The sequence below is a fragment of the Dendrobates tinctorius genome, unplaced genomic scaffold (assembly GCF_039654945.1).
Source record: "Dendrobates tinctorius isolate UK_male_01 unplaced genomic scaffold, ASM3965494v1 ptg000117l, whole genome shotgun sequence".
NCBI classification, from domain to species: domain Eukaryota; kingdom Metazoa; phylum Chordata; class Amphibia; order Anura; family Dendrobatidae; genus Dendrobates; species Dendrobates tinctorius.
The window spans coordinates 11,857,217-11,883,929 of record NW_027361785.1 but is presented as its reverse complement, the minus strand read 5'-3'; the positions used below and the strand labels follow the sequence as shown (position 1 = coordinate 11,883,929).

The 26,713-nt window shown below is 41.8% G+C and overlaps 1 protein-coding gene across 1 annotated transcript in view; it reads left to right on the top strand.

Moving 5' to 3' along the window:
- The first annotated feature begins 6,195 nt into the window (after positions 1 to 6,195).
- The window catches only part of LOC141101443 (ATP-binding cassette sub-family C member 5-like), a 206,767-nt gene continuing 186,249 nt past the window's right edge, over positions 6,196 to 26,713 (top strand). The window contains exons 1-2 of the mRNA XM_073590542.1: positions 6,196 to 6,352; positions 7,183 to 7,338. Coding sequence (XP_073446643.1) covers positions 6,270 to 6,352; positions 7,183 to 7,338 — 239 coding nt within the window. The 5' untranslated portion in view covers positions 6,196 to 6,269. The remainder of the gene's footprint in view (positions 6,353 to 7,182; positions 7,339 to 26,713) is intronic.

Genomic DNA, 26,713 nt, shown 5'->3' with positions numbered 1-26,713 from the left:
GGACGGCGGTGGAAATGGTCACCGGGGCAGCTCCAATGTGGACAGTGGGCTACAGGAAGCCGTTGAGCTGCAGGGGAGGCGGTGAGATGACCGGATGGGAGATCTTTACTCACCACTGCACCCGATGTTAGTCCTCTGAGCTCAGCGACCGCAGCCATCATAATTTCTTTTTCATTACAGGGAAACATATATACATTGCAAAGTACAGAAACAAACAGGCAACACATTTATATCAACTGCATGGGGTGTCATACAGAAGGAGGAGAGGGCGCAGTTGAGGGGACCTGCAACCTCTTTACACTAAAACCAATTTTAGTGGTAAAAATGTAGTTATTTTTTCTTTATTGTCCAATGGTGTAAAATTCTGTGACACATCTGTCGTGTCAATATGATCACTGCACCCCTAGATGAATTTGTTGAGACGTGTAGTTTGTAAAATGGGATCACTTATGGGGGGCTCTGCTGTTCTGGCAACTCAAGGGCTCCTCCCCTGGGTGATGGCACCCGCAAAGCATAACAGTATAATCTGCACTATAGTATGGTGCTACTTCCCTTCTGAGCTTTGCACTGTGCCTGAAAAATATTTCCTGATTACATGTACGGTATCAGCATACTCTGGAAAAAAAGGACTTCAGTGTGTTGTAAAAAAAATTCCTATTAGCCCTTGGAAAAATTAAAAACTTGGGGCTAAAACAACATTTTAGTGGTAAAAATTTAATTTATTCTTTCTTCACCCCTCAACGGTATAAAATTCTGTGAGGCACATGTGGTGTCAATATGATCACTGTACCCCTGAATTAATTCATTGGGGAGTGTAGTTTGTGTTCCAATATTTTTTATTAATTTTAACATTTTTATGAGGGAGGGGGAATAGGGTACAGAACAAAAACAAGGGGATTAGGGTAGGAGAACAAATCCCTGTAAAGACAGGGATATCCCCACAAAGTGGGGAAATAGACAGGCAAACATACAAACTGTACATACAATGCAGTAGTTCCAAAGCAAAATATTATTTCATATCAATAATACACAAATCAATTGTTGCTTAAATACAAACCTGTAGGAAGAAAAAGGTTAAAAGACAATGACAAATGCAAAGATCATTATATTTATATAATAGCCGTAGGAAAAATCAGTACACATATTGTGCTATAAAATTTGCACAATTATGATAGCTTAAAAAACAAAACAAAAGATCAATGCACTTATTATGCTAATACTTAAAAAAAAAAATGAAGTACCCAAGTAAGTTATAAAAAATATGAATTCCTGTCCTGTCCGGAACATACTGTGATGTCCCTAAGACTGAGTGAAGGCCAAAAAAATTGGTTCAATCAAAAACTGTAAAGTGGAAATATTTCTTCAGACTGTTTTATATATAATCTAGATTACTCAACGACAAGTTAATCAGAATTGAAATTCGGTTCCTTACGAAAAAAACAAAAACAAAAAACTAAAAGGATGGAAAAAATTTCTTTTCAGCCGCTTGATATAAAAAAAGAGTAACTAAAAAAAACAGTTAAATAGCTCCTTCAGCCGAGACGAAGATCCGATTTCGAAGTGGAAGAAGTTCCGGGAGAATCCTTGGAGGACATTATTCCAATGCATTCAAGAAAGTCATTCCCCTCATCTGGGGTAGAGATAGGAACCAATCTCGATGCGTATTTCACCTGAAGAGTGGAGGAATGAGTCCAGGTGTAAGGAATCTCTGCGCGTCGGAGTTCACCAGTAGTATGGGAAAATGCTTTCCTTTTCTGTAAAGTGTCCTTTGAAAGATCCTTGAGGAAAATCAGATGACTATATTTGGAAGACAAGAATCTTGGATCTTTGGAGATACCCAGCAACGTGTTTCTTAGCCAATTGGGGTAAAAAGATACTATAGTGTCTCTTGCTAAATCATGAGGGAGAGTGGATGGCCTGCGAATCCTAAAAACCCTTTCAATCAGACACTTCTCATTGATGTCAGGGAACAAATGAGAGACCATTGACAATATGTAGCCCTTCAGTTGGGGAGCCTGAATTGACTCAGGAATCCCTCTGATCTTCACATTATTTTTTCTTCTAAAGTCTTCAAAGTTGGCCATATTAATTTTGAGAGAAGTAATGTCTTTTTGTAATTTATCCAGGGAATCTGAAAATGAAGGAAGGATCTGCGGCTGACTTGAGTCTAAAATCTTGTGATTTCTAAGAGTTTCGGGTATTTTTTGTTCTTTTGTGGCGTTACCGTAATCCTTCGTAGAAGTCGGGTAGGAGTCAATTAAACGCATCAGGGTATCTTTGAAGAGGTCTTTTACAAAAACTTCAGATGCTTTAGATTTATTTTGCATCTTAAACGGATTTCCCTGAAGGGTAGGAGTCCCCATAGAGGCGTTCAACGAGTCCAAAAAAACTTTGCACAAACTGACCATAAAACCTTCAGTAACGTAGTCATCCGAGGCGGGTATGGCATCTAGTAATAACGTATTTATCTCACATTTAGTTCCCCCCTCTGAAGAAGAGCCCGATGATAGAGGTTCATCCAATGCCTGATCACTGAGACAATCGCTCCCAAGTTCATCATATAAATCACCATCCGCAATAAATCCCTCCGAACAAAAACTGTCAAAATCGTATGATAAGCCATTTTTATCTGAGTGTCCCACTCGATCTCCTTTGTTAACATTATAGGATGACCCAAAAGACTCCAGACCACCATCGTTATACAGATGCTTAGCACCTTTCATCTGTGAGCCCTCTACGTTGTTCTGGTGCACTTCCCCTTTACATTTAGGGATAAGAGTGGAGGGACTGGGAAACAAGCATCCATTAGTAACCCCTGTATGAGTATTATGTTCATATAACTCTTTACCCCCATTATTCAGCCTGAGTCCAGTAGCATGTTCCCCAGCATCAAGAGGGGATTGTAGATCTGTGAGTGCAGGGATATGACCCTGCAAAACTGCAGATATAGGGATAACTTCCTGCTCATCGCTCCCTTTAAGCTTCAGTTGCCGCTTCTGAACCCGGTCTCCTCCACTACAGACTGACCTGGGTATAAACTCTGGTGCCTCAGAACGCAGAACCTTTCCTGCAGCTCTCCTCAGCTGTGCTGCTCGCTCTGCATTGCTGTGGTTTCTCCTCCCGGCTTGGTCTGACTCTGCAGGTGCCACCGCGCTGCTCCCCCGCTCCATCTTCACAGTCTTCTCTGTGTGCAGCCGCAGGGCTGTCACAGAGAAACCGTGGCTTCTCTCCCCAACATTGTCAGCATGTGAGGAGGTCGGGGCCTCCTCTTTCTGCTCACCACGCTCGCTCCATCTGTTTCTGGGAGCAGCAACAGGCCTCCCCGCCGTGCTCCTCCGCTGTACTGCTAGCTCTGCTTCCCTGCTGCTTCTCCTCCCGACATGAACATTCAGTGGAGGTGGCTTCATGCTGCTCCTTGGTCCTGGCATCATGCTCCTAGAAGTCGGGAATGCCGTGACAGACTTCCTCGTTGATGTCTCTCCATTCCTCTTCTCTGTCCCAGGCCTTGCTGTATTCACCTTCTTCCTTCCTGCAGGCAGTGTGGATGAGTCAGCAACTTTTGCAGACCCCTTTCTCTGCTCCATGAAAGGCTTTTTTTCTTGAGTAATCCGCAGCAATCTTCTAATTTTCCATTCCAGGCATATTCTTTTAGCTTTTAGTCCAAAAAAAGTCCACTTCAGTATGCTTTTAGCTGCTTATTTAGGGGAAGTTGCAGGAGCTCCTGAGAAGCATGTCTGCTCCCTTCCCCTGCAAACCACGCCTCCTCGGGGAGTGTAGTTTGTAAAATTAGTTCACATATGGGGGATTTCTGTTGTTCTCGTACCTCAGGGGCTCTGCCAATGTGACATGGTACCCACAAACCATTCCAGAAAAATCTGAACTCCAATATGGCACCTCTTCCCTTCTGAGCTTTGCACTGTGGCTCAAAAGTAGTATTCCTCCACATACGTGGGGATCGGCATACTCAGGAGACATTGCACAACAAATTGTATGGTGCAATTTCTCCTGTTACCTTCTGAAAATAAAAAAATTGAGGCTAAAATAACATTTTTGTGGGGAAAATGTGATTTTTTTTTTTTACTTTCACAGCTCAAATTTATAAACTTCTGTAAAGCAGCCCTTTCGAGCCCTGCCATGCTCCCAAACAGTAGTTCTTACCCCCATTTGGGGTATTAGCGTACTCAGGAGAACTTGCACTACAAATTATCCAGTGCAATTTCTCCTGTTACCCTTATGAAAATATAAAATTTGGGGCTAAAACATTTTTGTGAGGAAAATGTGATTTGTTTTCTTTTCATGGCTCCAATGTTCTAAAGTTCTGCGAAACACTTGAGGGTTCAATGTGCTCACCATACATCTAAATACATTCCTTGAGGAGTCTAGTTTCCAAAATGCTGTCACTTGTTGATTTTCACTGTTTAGGCACATCAGGGGCTCTCCAAATGCGACATGGCATCCGCTAATTGTTCCAGCAAATTTTACATTCGAAAAGTCAAATGGTGCTCCTTCCCTTCCGAGCTCTGCCGTGCAGCCAAACAGTGGTTTTCCCCCACATATGGGGTATCAGCATGTTCAGGAGAAATTGTACAACACATGTTGGGGTCCACTTTTTCCTGTTACCTTGTGAAAATAAAAAAATTGGGTCTAAAGTAAATTTTTTGTGAGAATAAGTTAAAAGTTATTTTTTTTCCCCACATTCCAAAAATTCTTGTGAAGCACCAATAAACTTCTTGAGTGTGGTTTTGAGCACTTAAAGGGCTGCAGTTTTTAGAATGGTGCCACTTTTGGGTGTTTTCTCTCATATATACTTTTCAAAAGTCACTTCAAATGTGAGGTGGTCCCTAAAAAAATGGTTTTGTGAATTTTGTTGGAAAAAGGAGAAATCACTGGTCAACTTTTAACTCTTATAACTTCCTAACAACAACAAAAAATTTGGCTACAAAATTGAGTTGATGTTAAGTAGACATGTGGGAAATGTTATTTATTAACTATTTTGTTTGACATATCATATCTTTAAGGGCATAAGAATTTAACGTTTGAAAATTGCAAAATGTTTCAATTTTTCACCAAATTTACTTTTTTTCACAAATACTGTAGATGCAAGTTATATTGAATAACTTTAAGCACTATCATGAAGTACAATATGTCATGAAAAAATATTATCTAAATCAGTGGGATCCGTTGAAGCTTTGCAGAGTTATTACCCCATAAAGTTACACTGATCAGAATTGTAAACATTGGCTTGGTCATTAAAGTGCAAACCTCCTTGGGGGCTAAAGGGGTTAATATCACCTTTAAGCGGTTAAGTAATGATAGCAACTATCACTGAAAATTCTAGCAATGGTAACAAGAATTGTGTGTATTTGTTTACCTGTCGAATGTGCAGGGAGGGGGAATAATACAATATTCACACAGCCGGGGTCTGAAATACTACAAGTAATATATTTTCCATTATGCAATACTTTCGATTTAAAAAAAAAGCCTTTGCAGCTTTTTTAATATATTGTCTTATCTAAATCGTTAACATTCTTGAAATTAAAAAAATAATTTGATACAGACGTTAGCCTAAAGTTAACTGTTGTTGAAGCATACCATTTTATTCAGTGCATACTGGCTTGAATTACTCTTTAGCATGGTGCATTAGTGTTCCCGATACCACCTGTCAGCTGTGTCATGCTTGTGCAGTAGTATTATATATAGACTGGCACATACTGTACTGGGAGCGGGTAGACATTGAGCTGGAAGCAGTGGGGGAATTTACTATGTGAACTGTGTTGGTTCTCCTTGGTACTTGTGTGTCAGCAGTACTGTCAGTGTCCTTGTCCTGCAGCTCTAGTAACAGCTATTAGTGTTAGTGTTTGTTGCGCTTTTTGGATGTTTTTTTTTGTTTTCTCTGTTTTTAGATTGTCGGGTGACTATCTATCTAATGACCAATAATGACTGTAAACTTAATGAATTTGGCAAACATATTCATAGCCTTTTCATTCATGAACGCATTGCTGATAGTTCGCAGTTCGTAGTCATAGTAGTTCGTTTGAAGCAATAGAAGTGTAGTTATCATGTTATAGTAAATGTTGGCATTGAGTCCAATGTCCCTCTAGGTTGCGTTACTAGCACTATTTTGCAGAGTCACTCATGACTTGACACAGCAGCTTTATACACCTAAGGGTGCTACTCATGGGAGCTTATGACAGACTTTGACATTGCTTCCTCGCTTCTCACCACAGGTTCAATAACAGGAGTCATGACGTTTCTCCTCTACAAGTAACATGGACAGAGCAGCAAAGAAGAAATTTACCATCAGATACCAGCACAGTCTGCCATTACTGAAGCCGTTCCGCAGTGCACAGAGGTACAGTAGATGTGTCAGTCTGAGTTATGCGAAGTACATGTCTCATTGCTTTATGGTGGGTAGCCGCTGCTCCATTATGCAGTACAGAAGGGGTGCACAATGGATAGGAAGAGCTCTTCACGCAAATAGTTAAACAGCCTTATGAAAGACGGCAAGCAGAAAATTTATTTTGTTAAAGTTTTTCCTGAGAAACTGCATGTAATACAAATTCTTATATATGTAAAGCAAATAAAGTGCAAATATAAATAAAATGTAAAAATAGTATGTTGCTATAATAATATACTCAATTGTTTTATAGATATAGAAAAGCTGGAGAAAGCTTGGCAATGTAAAACTGCAGAATAAACATTTTAAAGTAAACCTGTCAGTTGATACATGCTGCTGTGTGAACTCGGCCAGGTATGTTTGATTCTGAAACGCTGCGGCATTTCAGAGAAAAAACATACTTCAAAAGCCACCAGGGGACAAAGCTGCACTCTAGACTAATTGGACAGGCGGGTCCCCGGCATCTTCTCCCTGACCTGGATTGATAGATCTCTGCCTATGTGCATGCATAGCCCGAGACCTGTCAATCCAGGGCACCGAAAAGGGAGAAGACGCCGGGAACCCGCCCGTATGACTAGTCTACAGTGTGTTCTCAAGTCCCCGAAGCTTTTGAAGCATGTTTTTCTATGAAACGTTGCAATGTTTCATAGTTAAATATACCTGGCTGAGATCATACAGCCAGTGCCTGATACATGCATTGTTTTTCTGACTATAATCTGTCACTTAAGCCGGGGCATAGCTGTAATGACAAATATCAGTGTTATAACTTTTAAAATATTTTGCAGTCACCAACATCCAATTGATAATGCTGGTTTATTTTCCTTCATGACATTGAACTGGATCACTCCACTTGCGAGAAAGGTATACCGTCTTTCTAAACTTCAAATAGATGATCTTTGGGATCTGCCATCACAAGACTCATCTGAAGTAAATAGCTGGAGGTAAAAGTCCTGTCTGCTTGTGTCCCATTTTTCACTATGTCTACATATTTGCCATGACTTATGAGACCTGTCAGAAGCAGTTTTGTACGTAGATAAGTTAGGGCTACAGCAAAGGAGCCTCCCATTATAGTGCTAAGTTTTATCACTAGTGCATGGTTTTTGTTTTCCTATCATCTCCTTTCCATGTCTATTAGTCCAATTCCAAAATTTTCTAACAATATAGTTGTTCTGGAGAGTGGAGGCCTGAACAGAGTTTCACCGAAAATTCATCAAATTTTCATCAGATGCTAAACTGCCTCTATGTACTGTACGTTTGCAAAATGTTTTAATGCGGCAGATATCAACATTGCCGTAGAACTGGCTACATCAGAAAGATGACGTCTGATACATACTTTTAGTGGACACAATGTACATCCTGTATACTCTAATTTACATTCTGTGCGCTCAATTAGGTATTTTACTTTAGGGGTTTTACAATTAATAAAGTCACGTATTGGATAGGTGGATGAGTTGCGTGTGGAATAGAAGTGATTGGCCATATGTGCATGTTCGCAAGCTTTACAGCGGTTCGCTCCTCATTTAACAAAACCTTTGGCATTAACCCTGGTTCCTTGGCTAGAAGGTCAATTGGATTCACTTACAAAAAGGCCGGGAGATAGAATAGAGCCCAGTGTAGGTGCACGCTTCGCTTCAAAACAGATGTTGTTTTTTTAAAATCTCTCTAAGCTTATTATCTTGGTTGAGCATTGGTGAATACTTTTTTATTATGCCAATTATGTTTTTGTATTGCGCACTATAGTTGGTTCTGAACGTGATCATATGTTGGTCTCTATTGGCTGCTCACGGTTTTTCACGGTCCAAGTCGGATACAATTTTGTGTGCTGTTTTGAGAGACCATTTGGGGTAACCTCGTTTTCACAATCTAGAGCAAGTTCTCTCAGATTCTATCAAAAAGGTTCTCTCGTTAGAACAGTTTCGTTTAGTTCTAATCAATTCACCATATGGAATATTATTGATAATATTAATTGATAATAACAGTCCCTATCACTATTCCTTTTTGTACACTCACTTTGGCAAAACTAATGTGCATTTAGTCCTGCCAATAAAACTTATTTGAATTTGAATATGGGGAGGATGACAGGATTTAGTTGTTAATATAGTTACTGGCTGTGGGCTCCCTATAAGGCATAATGATTACGTTGTGGTTGATTGAGTCACCAGTAGGTCCAAAAAATTAATACTGTCCATTTGGTAAGAAAAAGTGAATTTCAAATTAAAATTGTTTTTGTTGATATAGTCGGCAAATGTGATGGCCTTCTCCTCCACACCAGGAGGAGGTCATTAATGAAGCAACCATACCAAACTATGTGCTTACTGTTAATATTGTTGTCATTGTATAGGAAAGTTCTTCCCATCTTGACATGACAATATTGGCCAAAGATGGTGAAAATTTAGCACCCATGCTAACGCCATTTTTCTGTGAAAAATACCTGTTATCAAAACTGACATAGTTGTGATAAAGAAGAAAACGAACAGCAGAGATCAGGAAGTCCTTAGTCCCAATTTCAAAATTGCTGAAGGTGTCAAAATGATATGACAAGCTAGATAAAGCAATAGAGTGAGGGATGGAAGGGTATATTGCATGAAAGCCATGAATAAATTGTTTGACCAATCAAAAATTGTAGTGACATATTTAGAATCTCTGATATATCTGTGGGTCTCCTGGACTAAAGGTTGTAGCTAGTGATACACCCAAGCCCCCAGCCTTTCACCCAAGGACCCAAATCCTGCCACTAAAGGTCTTAAAAGTGGTGGAAAGCAATTTTTGTGTATTTTTGGGAATGATTGGTAGATGGGTGTAACTGGATGGTCATTATAAAGGTATTCTGCAAGTTTTTTATTTATATTCAAGAGTATGTGTCCTTGGAAGCGCTAGTGCTACAAGAGTGGTATCTGCTGCAAGACAAAACTCCACACCACTGGGTTGTTAATTTAAAATGCAGGAAATATTGAAAAATGTCTGCGCTGGATAATCCACCCAAAAGATCACGCTAATTTATAGGCTTAAAGACAGCACAATGAAACAAAGAACCACAAATACCTGAGCACGTCTCAGTCACCAATCTGCATCTATTAAAACAAAGTATTCCACAAAACATATACATTCAAGAAGTATTGTTATAAAACAGCACGATGTAACAATAAATGTAAGCATCACAATATTTCACTTAAGGGAATAAAATCCAAGATTTTTTTCACCAAGCAGATACGTTCTGGGAATACCGTAAAAAGATCTGCCCAATCAGGGCTAAAAGGCAACACCATCCAGAAATAGACTGAAAATGGATAAATAGATGTATAAAATCCTAGAACTTATATAGTGGATATATTAATATATGAGGCACTTGCAAAAAAAAATGTCCATGTACCTTAAAAACATGCAATGGGGCATGTATAGCCACACAAGGAGGCCCAGAGTGTAGTGGTTCTATGTGAGTTAGAATGACAGAGCTGTCCGTCGCTGTAATAATACCAAAGTTCTGCGCACAAACAATAAAAATAATGTTGATACATTCTTTTCAGCAGTCACTGTTAAGAGAACTGTCCCGGCCGGTGACAGTCTCTTAGTTACTCACTGTTCGTTGCTCCCTCGATGCGCCAGCGTTCTTCACGGCACGATGCCGCCAGCTTCAAAGAAGTTGCAGGACCTGTGTGACGTTAAACAGTCATGTGGTTGGATACAGCGAGTGTTGCGGACCAATCCTTCCTACCGGTTTCGGAAGTACGTGTTTATATATCTATTTATCCATTTGCAGTCTATTTCTGGATGGTGTTGCCTTTTAGCCCTGATTGGGCAGATCTTTTTACGGTATTCCCAGAACGTATCTGCTTGGTGAAAAAAATCTTGGATTTTATTCCGTGTAAGTGAAATATTGTGATGCTTACATTTATTGTTACATCGTGCTGTTTTATAACAATACTTCTTGAATGTATATGTTTTGTGGAATACTTTGTTTTAATTGATGCAGATTGGTGACTGAGATGCGCTCAGGTATTTGTGGTTCTTTGTTTCATTGTGCTGTCTTTAAGCCTATAAATTAGCTTGATCTTTTGGGTGGATTATCCAGCGCAGACATTTTTCAATATTTCCTGCTTTTTTTATTTATAGCATCAATATGCAGCCCCTCCTGTATGAGATAATTTAAAATGGAGTTGTATTGATTAGTAGATTATTGGGATCTGTCCTCATAGATGTCAGTATTTTCCAAGTCCGTAAGATTGAGTTTTTTTTGTATAGGCCTGCGTTCAGCAAAACAATAATATTGCCTTTGTTGGCTTGTAGTAGGAGGTAATGGTTGTTTTTGATCTCTTTAATGGCATATTTTTCTGCATGCGTTAAGTTCGAGTTCTGTTTTTGGACTCCTGAAGTCTGTGTTTTCAAATCTACTAGTTCCATCTCTATGAGATCCTGGAAATGATCCAATAACCTCTGGTCGAGATTGCAGCGGGTAGAAGAAAGGTTTGCCAGTTGTAAATTCTTCATTTAGAGACACCGTATTCACAAGTGATTCGCTCTCCATGAGTTTTAGATTAAATAGAGATTTCTGTTCCTCAAATGTTTTAATACTGTTCTGTATGTTATTCTTAGTACCATCAAAAAGTGCTATATCTTTGTCATTTGCCCTTTTGCTATCTTTTAATGAAATACCCTTTTTTGGTTAAAGTTTCTTGGTAGATCAGTTTTAATTAATAACTTATAAAATATTTAATATTTTAATCTAATTTGGTCATTGTCTCTTTATCCCTTTCTATTTATAGGGATATTGCGTTTATAGCTTAATTTGAGGTTAGACAATAATTCTGGGATATTGTGATTTAAATGATATAGTTAGATTGCGTGCCAGTTTGTTGATGTCCAGAAAAGTCGGAAAAATGTCAAATTCATTGGTCAGTGAGAAACTTAAATCTTTGCTTAAAACTGAAATTTGTGCTTCCGAGACTATATAACTGGATAAATTCCAAAGAGGAGTATCTAGTAGCGATGACTCCTGTGGCGAGTCAGATACCTTCCTCTTCCTGGGCTTTCGGGACACCCGTCTCCTCAGTTTTTTGCTGTAGCTCCAGGTTGGTTATAAATGTTCTTTTTCTTATATTGTTGGAATGCTGTGCTATGAGTTGAACTTGGTAAGGAATCAGAATAGTCATATCTTTAAAACTATCTTTCCCATTTATATGATGGCGTTTTTGGAAGTGTTTTTTCAGAATAGAGTGTGGTTTCTTATTCCAGCTGTAGACTTGATTCAGATTATAATCCTCAGTGTCTCTTTTGAACTTTCTTTTCTTCACATCCATAATTAAATTTTCCAGTTTAGATAAGTTGGTTTTGAGTCATAAAACTTAAAAACAAAGTGTGAGCCTCCAAAGAGTGTTGAAGAGATTTACCGTAATGTCTTTTCTAACACTATTTAACTCCAGGTCCATTCTTTCTCAAAGTCTTCATTATATATAGTAGTGGCAGTTTTATTTAGACATAGGTCTCTGGGGACCATATTTTTAGACTCATAGGTCGTTAGAGTAGAATAGTGCCACCCGATACGCATCTGTTTTGCCATTTTATTCTCCCAACAATCCAGGAACAGTTTGATGATGCACAATGGTTTTCCAGCATTGAGCACCAAGTAACAAGGCAAAAGTGATAACTAAGTGACTTGGTATTGTGAATTCCCTTGCTCGGACTTCTGAGCCGGAGCTTCCTCTGCTCCCTCTGGTGGTTACTGGGAGTAGTGGATTGATGGAAGTTGATGGAAGTTTGCCACCTGACGATGATAATTGGGAATCTGGGATTACTGGCTGGGAGCATATAATTGAGCAGGCTTCCCTTGGTGGTTGCTGGTGATTTCCTCCTTGTGCATTTGGAGTTCTTTTGTCGCCTGCCTGATCTGCATGGTTCAGTTAAGTGATTATTTTGCTAATCCTTTTCATCTAACCTGGTTGTGCCTTTTTTTGCTTTCTGCTTTGTTGCTAGGGTTCAGCGTACTCCCTACTGGGGGCAGCACTGGGCCCCACTCATATATTACAGCTTGTGTCAGTTTGTTTAGTCCCCTGTTATGTTAGTATCTTTTGCTTTGCTTCCAGTTCATACCAGAGTGCTGATCTAGTGGGGGTGAGGTCCTGTGGCCTCAGGTTTTTTGTATATCAGATGTGTTGGACTTTTATAGGGTTTTGTGCGTGATTGCAGACAGTATCTTTTCTGTCCTGTCCTGTCTAGACAGCTTGGGCCCCACCGTTTGCTCAGTCTGTTCTCTGCCTGTGTTTGTGTCTCATCTTGTCTCACCGACAATATATGTTTGGGGGCTGTCTATTCCTTTGGGGATCTGCTCCAGGGTAGTTTAGATTTCATCTTCCTGTCTTTAGGCTTAGTTAGTCCTCCGGCTGTGACGAAGCATCTAGGGCATCGTAGGAACGCTCCACGGCTACCGCTAGTTGTGCGGATAGGATCAGGGGTCTGTAATCTGCTTAGTTACTATCCTCTCTGGTTTTCTGGTGACTTAGCCTGTTCCTGCCATCCTCCTCGGTGACCCATTCATAACAGGATCACCAGCCAAACTGTAGACTCTAGGGTTCTCAAAAGAAGGAAAGAATTGTAAAAAAAAAAAGTGTCAGAATTTTTTAAATTTATTTTTTATCCTCTTTTTCTCTGGGGCCGTAGGAGGATTTTTTCCTTAATGGAGACTAAGCAATTGTTTGATCGTGTTGAGCAGCTCGCCGCTGAAGTGCGGGGAATTTTTGCCTGTCTCGCTCAATCATCTGCTGTAGAAGATCCCTACTTCTGATGTGTTTTCGGGGGATTGGTCAAAATTTTTGAATTTCAAGAATAACTGTAAACTATTTCTTGCTTTGAAACCTAATTCATCGGGGAGCTCGGTGCAGCAGGTTAAAATTGTCATCTCCCTGCTGTGCGGCGATCCCCAGGATTGGGCTTTTTCTCTGACACCTGGAGATCCTAATCTGGCTAATGTAGATGTGTTTTCAGGCCCTGGGGTTGTTGTATGATGAACCTAATGCTATTGATCAAGCTGAGAAAACCTTATTGACATTGAACCAGGGTCAGGATGCTGCGGAGTTATATTGCCAGAAGTTCCGAAAGTGGGCGGTCCTTACTAAATGGAATGATGATGTCCTAGCAGCTCTCTTTCGGAAAGGTCTGGCAGAAACTGTAAAAGATGTTATGTGGGATTTCCTGTCCCCTCTGGTCTTAACGACTCCATGTCATTAGCCATTCAAATTGATCGACGTTTACGTGAACGTAAAAGTATGCAAGAGGTGGTGCTGCCTTTTGAACAAACTTCTGAACCCAAGCAATGTGATAGGGTTTTGTCTAGGACGCAACGTCAAGAGTTTAGAAGGCGTAATAAGTTATGCTTGTTTTGTGGGGACGCCTCTCATGTTATTTCTGTCTGCCCTAAACGAGAAAAACGTTTTGCTCACTCATTTGTTGTGGGCAGTGTACAGCCTAAGTTCCTGTTACCTTGATCTGCTCCTTTTCTACATTTTCTGCTAAGGCCTTTGTTGATTCAGGAGCAGCCTTGAATCTGATGGATCTTGACTTTGCCAAATGTTGTGGTTTCCCCATGGTGCCCTTGTGGACCCATATTCCCTTGAGGGGGATTGATGCTACCCCTTTGGCGGAGAATAAACCCCAGTTTTGGACCCAGGTAATAATGCGGGTCGTCCCGGACCATCAAGAGAATTGTAAATTTTTGGTGTTGCACAATTTACATGATATTATTGTACTGGGTTTTCCTTGGTTGCAAACTCATAATCCTGTTTTGGATTAAAAATCTTTGTCTGTGGTGAGTTGGTGATGTCAATGTGTTCTTAGTGACACTCCTGTTTTCTCCACCTCTCCCCAGTCTCAAGATGTTCCTGACTATTTGGCTGATTTTTCTGATGTATTTAGTGAGAGTAAGTCCACGTCTTTGCCGCCTCATAGGAGTTATGACTGAGCAATTGAGTTAATGCCCGGTTGTAAATTTCCCAAGGGTCGGCTTTTCAACTTATCGGTACCTGAACATGATGCTATGCGATCTTATATCAAGGAATCATTGAAGATGGGTCATATCAGACCATCCTCTTCGCCTTTGGGTGCTGTTTTTTTTGTGGCCAAAAAAGATGGCTCATTAAGGCCATGTATTGACTATCGTTCCCTTAACAAAATCACTGTTAAATATCAGTACCCGTTACCTCTGATTTATTTTCCAGAGTTAAAAGTGCATGTTGGTTTACCAAACTTAACCTCAGGGGGGCGTATAATCTTATTCGCATCAAGAACAGGGATGAATGGAAGATGGCGTTTAATACTTCGGAGGAACATTTTGAGTACCTGGTGATGCCTTTTGGGCTCACTAAAGCCCCTTCCGTCTTCCAATCTTTTATGAACGATATTTTCCGGGACCTTGTGGATAAGTTTTTGATCATTTATCTGGATGACATTTTGATTTTTTCTAGTGATTGGGATTCTCATGTGGAACATGTCCTGACTGTGTTCTGGATTTTGAGGGAAAATACTCTGTATGTTAAGGGATCGAAATGTCTTTTTGGTGTAAAGAAGATTTCGTTTTTGGGATTCATTTTGTCCCCGTCTGCTATTGAAATGACCCGGCCAAGGTACAGGCCATTTATGATTTGGTTCAGCCCACTTCCCTGAAGGCTCTTATGCTAATTTCTACCGCAAATGTATAAGTAATTTTTCAGGTATTGTTAAACCTCTGACGGATTTGACCAAAAAGGGCGCTGATGTGGTGAATTGGTCTCCAGAGACAGTCTCGGCTTTTCAGGGGCTTAAGCGGAGATTCACTTCTGCTCCGGTTCTATGGCAACCTGATGTTTCACTCCCATTTCAGGTGGAAATAGATGCTTCTGAGATTGGTGCAGGAGCCATTTTGTCTCAAAGAGATCCAGTAACCTCTAAGATGAATCCCTGTGCCTTCTTTTCTCGAAAATTTTCTCCATCTGAACGTAATTATGACGTGGGGAATCGGGAATTGTTGGCCATGAAGTGGGCATTTGAAGAGTGGAGACATTGGTTGGAGGGAGCTAGACATCAAGTTGTGGTCCTCACCGATCACAAGAATTTGATTTATCCTTAATCATCCAAGCGCTTGAATCCTAGACAGGCTAGGTGGGGTTTGCTTTTCACGCATTTTAATTTTGTGGTCTTCTTTCTCTTGGGCACTAAAAATGTTAATCGGACGCCCTTTCTAGGAGTTTCTTTGCAGATTCTCTTGATGTGACAGAGCCTACTACCATTCTAAATGAGGGTGTAGTTCTTTCCGCCATCTCTCCCGATTTGAGACATGCCCTGGAGGAATTTCAGTTGGATAAACCTGAATGATGCCCTATGGGAAAATTGTATGTCCCTGACCAGTGGAGAAAAAGAGTAATGTCTGAAATTCATAGCTCCGCTTTGACTGGTCATCCAGGTATCTTTGGTACCAGAGATTTGGTGAGTCGGTCTTTTTGGTGGCCTGCCTTATCTCATGATGTTAGGAATTTTGTGCAGTCCTGTGGGACTTGTTCTCAGTCCAAGCCCTGTTCTCTTGCTAGTGGTTTGTTGATGCCGCTGCTGATGCCCAGGAGGCCATGGACCCATATCTCAATGAATTTTATCTCTGATCTCCCTGTCTCTCAGAGAATGACTGTTATTTTTGGTGATCTGTGATAGATTTTCTAAGATGGTCCATCTTATACCACTCTCAAAGTTGCCATCTTCTTCTGAGTTGGTGCCCTTGTTTTTACAACAAGTGGATCGTTTGCACGGGATTCCTGAGAACATTGTGTCGGACAGAGGGGTCCAGTTTGTTTCCAGATTTTGGAGAGCTTTTTGTTCCAAACTGGGAATTCAGTTGTCTTTCTCCTCTGCCTTTCATCCTCAGACCAATGGGCAGACTGAGAGAACAAACCAGACTTTGGAGTCCTATTTGAGATGTTTAATATCTGCTGATCAGGATGATTGGGTCTCATTTTTGTCCTTGGCCGAATTTGCGCTAAACAATAGGGCTAGTTCTGCCACTTTGATGTCTCCTTTCTTTTGTAACTTTGAGTTTCATCCTCGATTTTCTTCGGGGCAGGTGGAAGCTTCTACCTGCCCATGTGTGGTTTCTGCGGTAAAGAGAATGCAGTAGATTTGGGACCAAGTAGTGGATAAGTTGTCCCACTCTCAGGAAAAGGCCCAACGGTTTTCCAACCAGCATAGGACCATTGGTCCCCGGTTTAAAGTGGGTGATATGGTTTGGTTGTCCTCAAAAAATATTCCCATGAAGGTTGCATCTCCAAAATTCAAGCCAAGGTTTATTGGACCTTATAAGATTTTGGAAATCCTTAACCCCATTTCTTTCCGTTTGGCTCTTCCAGTTACGTTTAAGATTCATAACGTTTTTCATAAATCTTTGTTGAAAAGGTTTGTGGAGCCAGTAGTTCCCATGGCGGCCCCCCTGACCCTGTACTGGTTAAGGGTAATTTGGAATATGAGGTAGAGAAGATATTGGATTCTCGTCTGGCTAGACGGAGACTTCAGTAATTGGTCAAGTGGAAGGGTTATGACCAGGAGCATAATTCTTGGGTCTCTGCTTCTGACATCCATGCCAAGAGAATGATTCATACCTTTCACCGGGCCCATCCTGATCGGCCTGGTGGCGTGGATGAGGGTTTGGTGAACCCTCCTCAAGGGTGGGTACTGTTGTGAATTCCCTTGCTCGGACTTCTGAGCCGGAGCTCCCTCTGCTCCCTCTGGTGGTTACTGGGAGTAGTGGAGCTGGCCAGGTTGATGGAAGTTTGCCACCTGACGATGATAATTGGGAATCTGGGATTACTGGCTGGGAGCATATAATTGAGCAGGCTTCCCTTGGTGGTTGCTGGTGATTTCCTCCTTGTGCATTTAGAGTTCTTTTGTCTACTGCCTGATCTGCATGGTTCAGTTAAGTGATTCTTTTGCTAATCCTTTGCATCTAATCTGGTTGTGCCTTTTTTTGCTTTCTGCTTTGTTGCTAGGGTTCAGTGTACTCCCTGCTGGGGGCAGCAATGGGCCCTGCTCATATGTTACAGCTTGTGTCAGTTTGTTCAGTCCCGTTATGTTAGTATCTTTTGCTTTGCTTCCAGTTCATACCAGTGTGCTGATCTAGTGGGGGTGAGGTCCTGTGGCCTCAGGTTTTTTGTATATCAGATGTGTTGGAATTTTTTAGGGTTTTGTCCGTGATTGCAGACAGTATCTTTTCTGTCCTGTCCTGTCTAGACAGCTTGGGCCCCACCGTTTGCTCAGTCTGTTCTCTGCCTGTGTTTGTGTCTCATCTTGTCTCACCGACAATATATGTTTGGGGGCTGTCTATTCCTTTGGGGATCTGCTCCGGGGCAGTTTAGATTTCACCTTTCTGGCCTTAGGCTTAGTTAGTTCTCCGGCTGTGCCAAGGCGTCTAGAGCAACGTAGGAACGCTCCACGGCTACTGCTAGTTGTGTTGATAGGATCAGGGGTCTGCAATCCGCTTAGTTACCAATCTCTCTGATTTTTCATTGTGCATAATGTCGCTGCAGACTTTATTTAACATGCTGTTGGGCTCTGATATGTGAGATCATATCATTAATATTAATATTATCTAGATCTGCTTGCTACACCAGCACTTTAATAATTATTTTTGTATGCAAATAATTTTTCCATATCTTCCTCATGTGTTACATTATTGTACCAGTCATTTTATAGTCCATATGTTTGTCACCCAGTGTCATGCTATTTTCCACTTTCTGTATGGTTTGCTGTTTCTTTTTATTTTTTGTGTTCTTTAATAAATTTTGAATATTTTATACAATATCCTTGGAGGACCTTTTTCTCTATAGTGTTTATACTTGGTTTCACGGTCCTCCATGTTATAACCTTTCTCTTGTCTTCAAACAAAAACATAGTGTGAGGCAGTGACCGGGTTCATATGCGAGGGTCGCTATGCCTCCCTCAGGATGTGCAAAGAAGCATATTGAGGCCGTGGGAGTGCACTGCAGTCACAGACATAGCTGTGATTGCAATACAGGATATAAGTGAGTGTTGTTCTGGGGTATGCTATTTGTCCAAGGCTTTTTTAGGAAAACCTGTCAAGGGCTTTTATTTTTGAAACGGACTACAGGAAGGTAGTGGGGTGATCCATTTCCTCCACCGGCCCGGGTTTTTCATGTGGTCTACGGCCACAGGTTCTTTGTAAAAATCTCTGCAGCAGAGGGTTGAGTGTGTCAGTTTTGGTCTTGCAAGCGTGCAGAGCAGAAGGCACTGCAGATCTCAATCTGTGTGAGGCAACACAGTGCAAAGCAGAGCCAAAAGGCCTGGTACCCTCGGTGTACATGGCGGTGCAGTACTTTGAGCTTTTCCTGAGTCACTGCCTCATCACTGCATAGTGTGGACACCGCTGCACTACATATAGTTGGAGAATGCGGGCAGTGTGAACTGAGGCATACCCCAAAGTGTATTGCATGTCTGTAATTAAGCCTGCAACACTACAGCTTAAGCCTGCTGACAAGATGGAGGAGCTTTTGAAGCAGTTGGTCCTCACTCAGCAGTGGCAACAAGAGCACCCCAAGCATCAGCTGCAGTATCAGCGGCAGCAGCAGGAGCAGCAACAACCGCAGCAGGAGCTACATAATCAGCAGCAGCTGCAGTTTCGGCACCAACAACAAGTGCAACTGCATCAGGAGCAGCAGCAATGGTAGCAGGAGCTGCAGCAACGGCAGCAGGGGTAGCACCAATTGCAACAGACAAGCGACCTGTTGATGCAGCAGATCGTGGCTGTACGAGAGGAGGATACACCAGCGACCTCAATCCGTTCGGAGACTTGATATAAAATTCGGTCAACCTTAAAGAAAATGAGTCCTGAGGATGATATGGAGGCCTTCCTCACCTTCTTCGAGCGCACAGCAGCCAGGAGAGCTGGCTGATGACCCAGTGGGCTGAAGTGGTGGCCCCCTTCCTGCCCAGAAGGCCTACCTGAACCTCAGTCGGGACGATGCACTGGACTATGAGAAGCTGAGAGGTGAGATCCTTGCCTGGCTGGGGGTTAACACATATGTATGCGCACAACGGGTATTCCAGTGGTCTATTGTGGAGTCTCATCCAGCCAGGTCTCAGGCATATAATTTGCTGCAGCTGGTAAAAAAGGGCTCCAGCCTGAGACCTTAACTGCTTTCAAGATGGTAGAGAGGGTGGTGGTCGACTGGTGAAGGCACTGCTAACAGCCATACAGTGTTGGGTGGGGCAAGGGGACCCGGGCACTCTGGACAAGGGGGTTGGACTCGTTGAGCGGTATACAGCCACTCAGGACTTTATACGGGACACTGCTCCACTTTGGCTGTCACTTTGGCTCCACCAGCCCAGGAGCCTGGAAAAAGTCCATGACCCTCCACTGGGGCCAATCCGGCCCGAGCCCGTACTGAGGAGATATCCCAAAGGGAGAGTGACAACAGACCTGTGTCCCCTAATTCGGCCCCAAGGTCCACTCGTGCCACAGCTATTGTTCTGCCTTCTTCCACGTATGATGCTGTGTGGATTCCAGCATACGGCTTAACCTTTCATCCACTCCCAGAAACAAGACTGTATGGGTGCTTAAGTCTACATTTATTGAGATGATATGGACAACAATGGGAGATGATAACAGATGGTGTAGTAGAACACAGTAGAGATCAGGAGTTGTTGTACAAAGTTGTAGATGATATCAAAGATTGTTGAACACAGTTATGGATGATTCAGCAGATCGTTGTTCAAAATGTGGATGATTCAGGTAAAAACTATACGAGACAGATAATGCAGCATGTCAGTACTGGTAGATAATATATGATACACAAATACTGGCAGGTAATCACAGCAATACAGGGTATTATCACAACAGTAGCAATGATACAGGATGGTGGAAATAAATGGGGTGGCTCAGCACCCGGGGGCAGAAACATTTTTTCCTCGCATAGCTTTCAACCAAGAATTATTGTATAGGGTTGATAAACTCTGAGATGAAGTGGTAGAACAGTTGATGGTGCCCCAGTCATACCGTCGGGGCGTGCTAGAGATCGCACACAAACACATTGTTGGGAGTCACTTAGGGGTAAAGAAAACCCAAGAACGCATACTGCAGCGGTTCTTTTGGCCTGGAGTGTATGCGGATGTAAAAAGGTATTGTGAGTCGTGTCCTGAGTGCCAACTAACCACATCCATTGCAAAGTTCCGGAGTCCATTGGTTCCTCTACCCATCATAGCGGTACCATTTGAGTGGATAGCAATGGATTTGGTGGGCCCTATAGTAAAATCCGCTCGGGGCCACCAACATATTCTGGTCATAGTGGATTATGCCATGCGGTATCCAGAGGCGATACCACTTCGCCACACCTCGGCAAAACTATTTGCCTCCAAGCTGTTTGCAATGTTTTGTCACCTTGGCCTGCCAAAGGAGATTCTTACCGTTCAGGGGACTCTTTTAATGCCCAAGGTGACCAGGAAGCTATGTTACCTGCTCTAGATCAAACAGCTACGCAAGTTGGTGTACTACCCGCAAACCGACGGGTTGGTGGAGAGATTTAATAAGACCCTTAAATCAATGCTTAAAAAGGTGGTAGGTGGTCTCCAAGGATGGAATGGATTGGGACATGTTATTGCCCTATCTAATATTTGCTATCCGTGAGGTACCACAGGCGTCCACAGGTTTTTCCCAGTTTGAGCTATTGTATGGCAGGCATCCGAGGGGATTGCTGGATGTAGCCAAGGAGACGTGGGAACAGGAGCCCACTCCGCATAAGAGTGTCATCGAGCATGTGGCAAGCATGCATGACCGAATTGTGGCAGTGCGGCCCATAGTAAAGGAGCATCTGATGGATGCCCAGGCTGCACAGAGCCGCTTATATAATAAAAGAGCCATGGTCAGGACTTTTAAAGAAGGGGACCGGGTGTTGGTACTAGTGCCCACCACAGAGAGTAAGCTCATGGCCAAGTGGCAAGGGTCATATAGGATACGGGGGAAGGAGGGAGAAGTAAACTATAGGGGGTACAACCCGGAAAAAGGAAACCGGAACAACTGTACCATGTCAACCTACTAAAATGCAATGCAGAATAAAAGTGAGTGTTGTTCTTGGGCAAACTATTTGTCCAAGGCAGTTTTAGGAAAACCTGCCATGGGCTTTTATTTTATAAATGGACTACAGGATGGTAGTGGGGCTGTCCGTTTCCTTCCCTGGCCCAGATTTTCCATGTGGCCTATGGCCACAGGTTCTTTGTAAAAACCCCTGCAGAAGAGGGTTGAATGTGTCAGTTTTGGTCTTGCAAGCATGCAGAGCAGAAGGCTCTGCAGATCTCAACCTGTGTGAGGCAACACAGTGCCAAGCGGAGCCAAAGGGCCTGGCACTCTCAGCATACATGGCTTCGCAGTCGCTCACAGCAAGACTTTACTTTGAAGTTTTCCTGAGCCACTGCCTCATCACTGCACAGTGTGGACACCGTTGCACTACATTAGATATTGTCATCAAAACCAACCACTGATTAGACAAAATATCTATTTTATGCCATTAAAAATAGCCTTTATTATTACATATGTGCCAAAACACCATAAAAACCATTAAAAAGAGATACATGTCCACTAAGCCCCACAAAGGTATACATAAATCATCTGCCGCGTGACTGACAAGCAACAAGAGGAGCATACATTGTGAGCAGTGAATATGTCAATATAATGACTGTACAAAAAATATATATATATTGCACCAAATTGTGCTTGATGCACAAAGCACTATACAGTTGAAAAGAAAGACAGCAATATGCTTATAAAAGATATATTATAATTAAGAAAATATCCTATATATCTTGTAAATTGGTATGTATACCTTTGTGGGGGCTTAGTGGACATGTATCTCTTTTTAACGGTTTTTATGGTGTTTTGGCACATATGCAATAATAAAGGCTATTTTTAATGGCATAACTTCGTTAGTCTCGTTGGATATTTTGGTATATTGAAGCGCCATTTATTTAGGCCCACCTCCTTTGGATATACACTGATTAGACAAGATTGAGTTGCCAACAGTCAGGACTTGGCCCAGAAGCATGTAGGGTCCATTTACAAAAATCTGAAAAATAATTTGTCAGCACTGTAAATATTGAGTCTGCATAAATTTTGATGTATTTGTCAATATAGGTGAAAAAGATGAAAAAACAGAAATTTGTATTACTGTACTTCAGGAACTATAGAAATATCTGACTAAAAGGTCTAAAACCACTAAAGCAGCAAACTTGTAAAATCCCAAATTTGCAATCACTCTCAAAACTTTTGGCCATGGCCATACTGTAGTGCTGGCTCACATAAAGAAAAAATAGTGTGATAGTCTGCTACTGCTTTAGAAATCACTTTAGAGTATTCAAACTAGATCATAAATTTTCACGTCATAGAAATGATTGTATAGTAATACTAGGGTATTAGGTTCTCACACAGCGGTAGTTCCGTAAGTGAGAGCACCGGAGCTGATGAACTCCGGTGAAATCTCATGGCGGCGCAATGAAACACTGTGGGAACGATTACCTCCTGTCAGTGTATTGCCGGAGGCCGGGGTAGAGCAGTCACATCTACCGATGTGACTGGTCTACATGTGAGACACTTGGTATTAAATGGACTACATCGGACAGGATAATATTATATGTTGATTTATTATTTTATTTTTGCTGCAGGAGATGAGGGAGTCGGGGATTAGGCGTTCAGTAAGTGTGGTTAATTAAGATTCAATAAAGGCGTCTGTGTGATTATTTCAAATAAAGGACTTTATTCTAGGTGTCTGTGTTTTATACAATATCACTATGGGGTTAGTAATGGATAGGCGTCTTATTGACGCCTTTCCATTACTAACCTGCGGGCTTGATGTCACCCTACAATACAAGGGTGACATCAACCACACAAATATGAACCCCACTTGCCACCGCTACAGGGCAAGTGGGAAGTGCGAGGCTAAGTGCAGAATTGGCGCATCTATAAGATGCGCCATTTCTGGGTTGGCTGAGAGCTGATGTTTTCAACCTGGGGGTGCCAATATCCTTGGACCCTTCCTAAGCTATTAATATCAGCCCGCAGCTGTCTGCCTAGCCTTTGTTGGTTCGATTTTATAGGGGGACCCCATGTCCAGCTAAGCAAAAAGCTGTGAGCTGATATTAATAGCCTGGGAACCTTTATGGCTATTGGCTCCTTCCCAGAATATTAACATCAGCCCTCAGTAGAGGCAGTTGGCACCAAAACCTGTACCAGTATAGGTTGTGAGACTGTTATGTGGACTTATAACTACCATCGCCACAGGAGGGTCCGAGAGCAGTCAGACGCCTGAGAAGGCCTGAGCTGTGAGGAAGATCAGTAAGCAGTGCCAGTAGAAGTCTGTGACCAGTGCCATGAGACATTTGTAACCAGTGCCAGAGGATGCTGGTAATCAGCGCTATTTGAAGTCCGTAAGCAGTGCCAGTGGGGGTCCAAAACCAGCGCAAGTGGAAGTCCGTAAGCAGCGCCAGTAAAAGCCCGTGACCAGGTCTGAACCAAGCTCGGGAGACGATCTGACTGTAGCATGAGGACTATTCTTGTGGGCCCTTACTTCCATAACAGATGTATGGTACAGTGTGTGGACTGGGGCTGTGCTTCAGGGAATTGAGACTTCAGTGACTCGCACATATAGGACTTGCGACGTTGCGGGAAATACCCTGACCCCCCCGATAGATTTTCCTTTTTGGGTTATCTAAATAAATAGTTTTGGTTAAGTACCATGGTTTCCTCATTGTCTGCCCTGTTGCATTCAAGCAACCTGCTTACATACAAACTCCGCTAACATCCAGCCTCCTCTGCCAAGCCATAAAAGCAGTCCCCTTTAAACATGTCTGTCATGGGGTCACATCAGAGATGTGACATCTGTGTGTGATCGCACCATGACATCACAACAGACACATCAGATCGTGTCCTTCTCACAACATATGGTCTTGGATAAAACTTTCCCCATTCCCATGTGCTCAGAACCATGGTCAAGTCCATGTCGAGTCCATATGGGTCGAAATACATAGAGGGAAAAATAGAAATCATGGAAAGTCTACAACTAAGGCAGATAGATGAAGCTGCAACCCATAATGAGATCCTTGTTATAGAAGACTTTAATTACCCTGATATTAACTGGGAAACAGAGACCTGCGAAACCCATAAAGGCATCAGTTTTCTGCTAATAACCAAGAATTATTTATCTTTCACAATTGGTGCAGAATCCTACCAGAGGAGCAGCACTTTTAGACCGAATATTATCTAATAGACCTGACAGAATAACAAATCTGTAGGTCGTCGGGCATCTAGGAAATAGCAATCACAATATTGTACGGTTTCACTTGTCTTTTGCTAGGGGGACATGTCAGGGAGTCACAAAAACACTGAACTTTAGGAAGGCAAAGTTTGACCAGCTTAGAAATGCCCTTAATCTGGTTGACTGGAACAATGTCCTCAGAAATAAGAATACAGATAATAAATGGGAAATGTTTAAGAACATCCTTAATAGACACTGTAAGCAGTTTATAGCTTGTGGGAATAAAAGGACAAGTAATAGGAAAAACCCAATGTGGCTAACCAAAGAAGTAAGAGGGGCAATTAACAGTAAAAATAAAGCATTTAAACTACTAAAGCAGGATGGCACTGTTGAAGCTCTAAAAAACTATAGGGAGAAAAATACTTTACCTAAAAAACTAAAGCTGAAGCTGCCAAAAAGTAAACAGAGAAGCACATTGCTAAGGAGAGTAAAAATAATCTCAAGCTGTTCTTCAACTATATCAATAGTAAAAGAATCAAAAGTGAAAGTGTAGGCCCCTTAAAAAAATGTGAGGAAAGAATGGTTGTAGATGACGAGGAAAAAGCTAATATATTAAACACCTTTTTCGCCACGATAATCACGGTGGAAAATGAAATGCTAGGTGAAATGCTGAGAAACAAAGAAAACCCTATATTAAGGGTCACCAATCTAACCCAAGAAGAGGTGCGAAACCGGCTAAATAATATTAGAATAGATAAATCCGGGTCCGGATGGCATACACCCATGAGTACTAAGAGAACTAAGTAATGTAATAGACAAACCATTATTTCTTATATTTAGGGACTCTGTAGCAACGGGATCTGTTCCCCAGATCTGGTATATAGCAAGTATGGTACCAATATTCAAAAAGGGCTCTAAAAGTGAACCTTGAATTTATAGGCCAGTAAGTCTATCCTCTGTTGTTGGTAAAATATTTGAAGGGTTTCTGAGGGATGTTATTTGGGATTATCTGAATGAGAATAACTGTTTAACTTCATATCAGTATGGGTTTATGAGGAATCGCTCCTGTCAAACCAATCTAATCAGTTTTTATGAAGAGGTAAGCTATAGACTGGACCAAGGTGAGTCATTGGACGTGGTATATCTTGATTTTTCCAAAACGTTTGATACCGTGCCACAGAAGAGGTTGGTACACAAAATGAGAATGCTAGGTCTAGGGGAAAATGTGTGTAAATGGGTAAGTAACTGGCTTAGTGATAGAAAGCAGAGGGTGGTTATAAATGGTATATTCTCTAACTGGGTCGCTGTGACCAGTGGGGTCGGTGTTGAGACCTATTCTCTTCAACATATTTATTAATGATCTTGTAGAAGGTTTGCACAGTAAAATATTGATATTTGCAGATGATACAAAACTATGTAAAGCAGTCAATACAAGAGAAGATAGTATTCTGCTACACATGGATCTGGATAAGTTGGGAACTTGGGCCGAAAGGTGGCAGATGCGGTTTAACAATGATAAATGTAAGGTTATACACATGGGAAGAAGGAATCAATATCACCATTACACACTGAACAGGAAACCACTGGGTAAACCTGAAATGGAGAAGGACTTAGGGATCCTAGTTAATGATAAACTTACCTGGAGCAGCCAGTGCCAGGCAGCGGCTGCCAAGGCAAACATGATCATGGGGTGCATTAAAAGAGGTCTGGATACACATGATGAGAGCACTATACTGTCTCTGTACAATTCCCTGGATAGACCGCACATGGAGTACTGTGTACAGTTTTGGGCTCCGGTGCTCAGCAAGGATATAATGGAACTAGAGAGAGTACAAAGGAGGGCAACAAAATCAATAAAGGGGATGGGGGAACTACAATACCCATAGAGATTAGCAAAATTAGGATTATTTAGTCAAGAAAAAAGACGACTGATAACCATGTATAAGTATATAAGGGGACAATACAAATATCTCTCCGAGGATCTGTTTAAACCAAGGAAGTTGACGGTCACAAGGGGGCATTCTCTGCGTCTGGAGGAGAGAAGGTTTTTCCACCAACA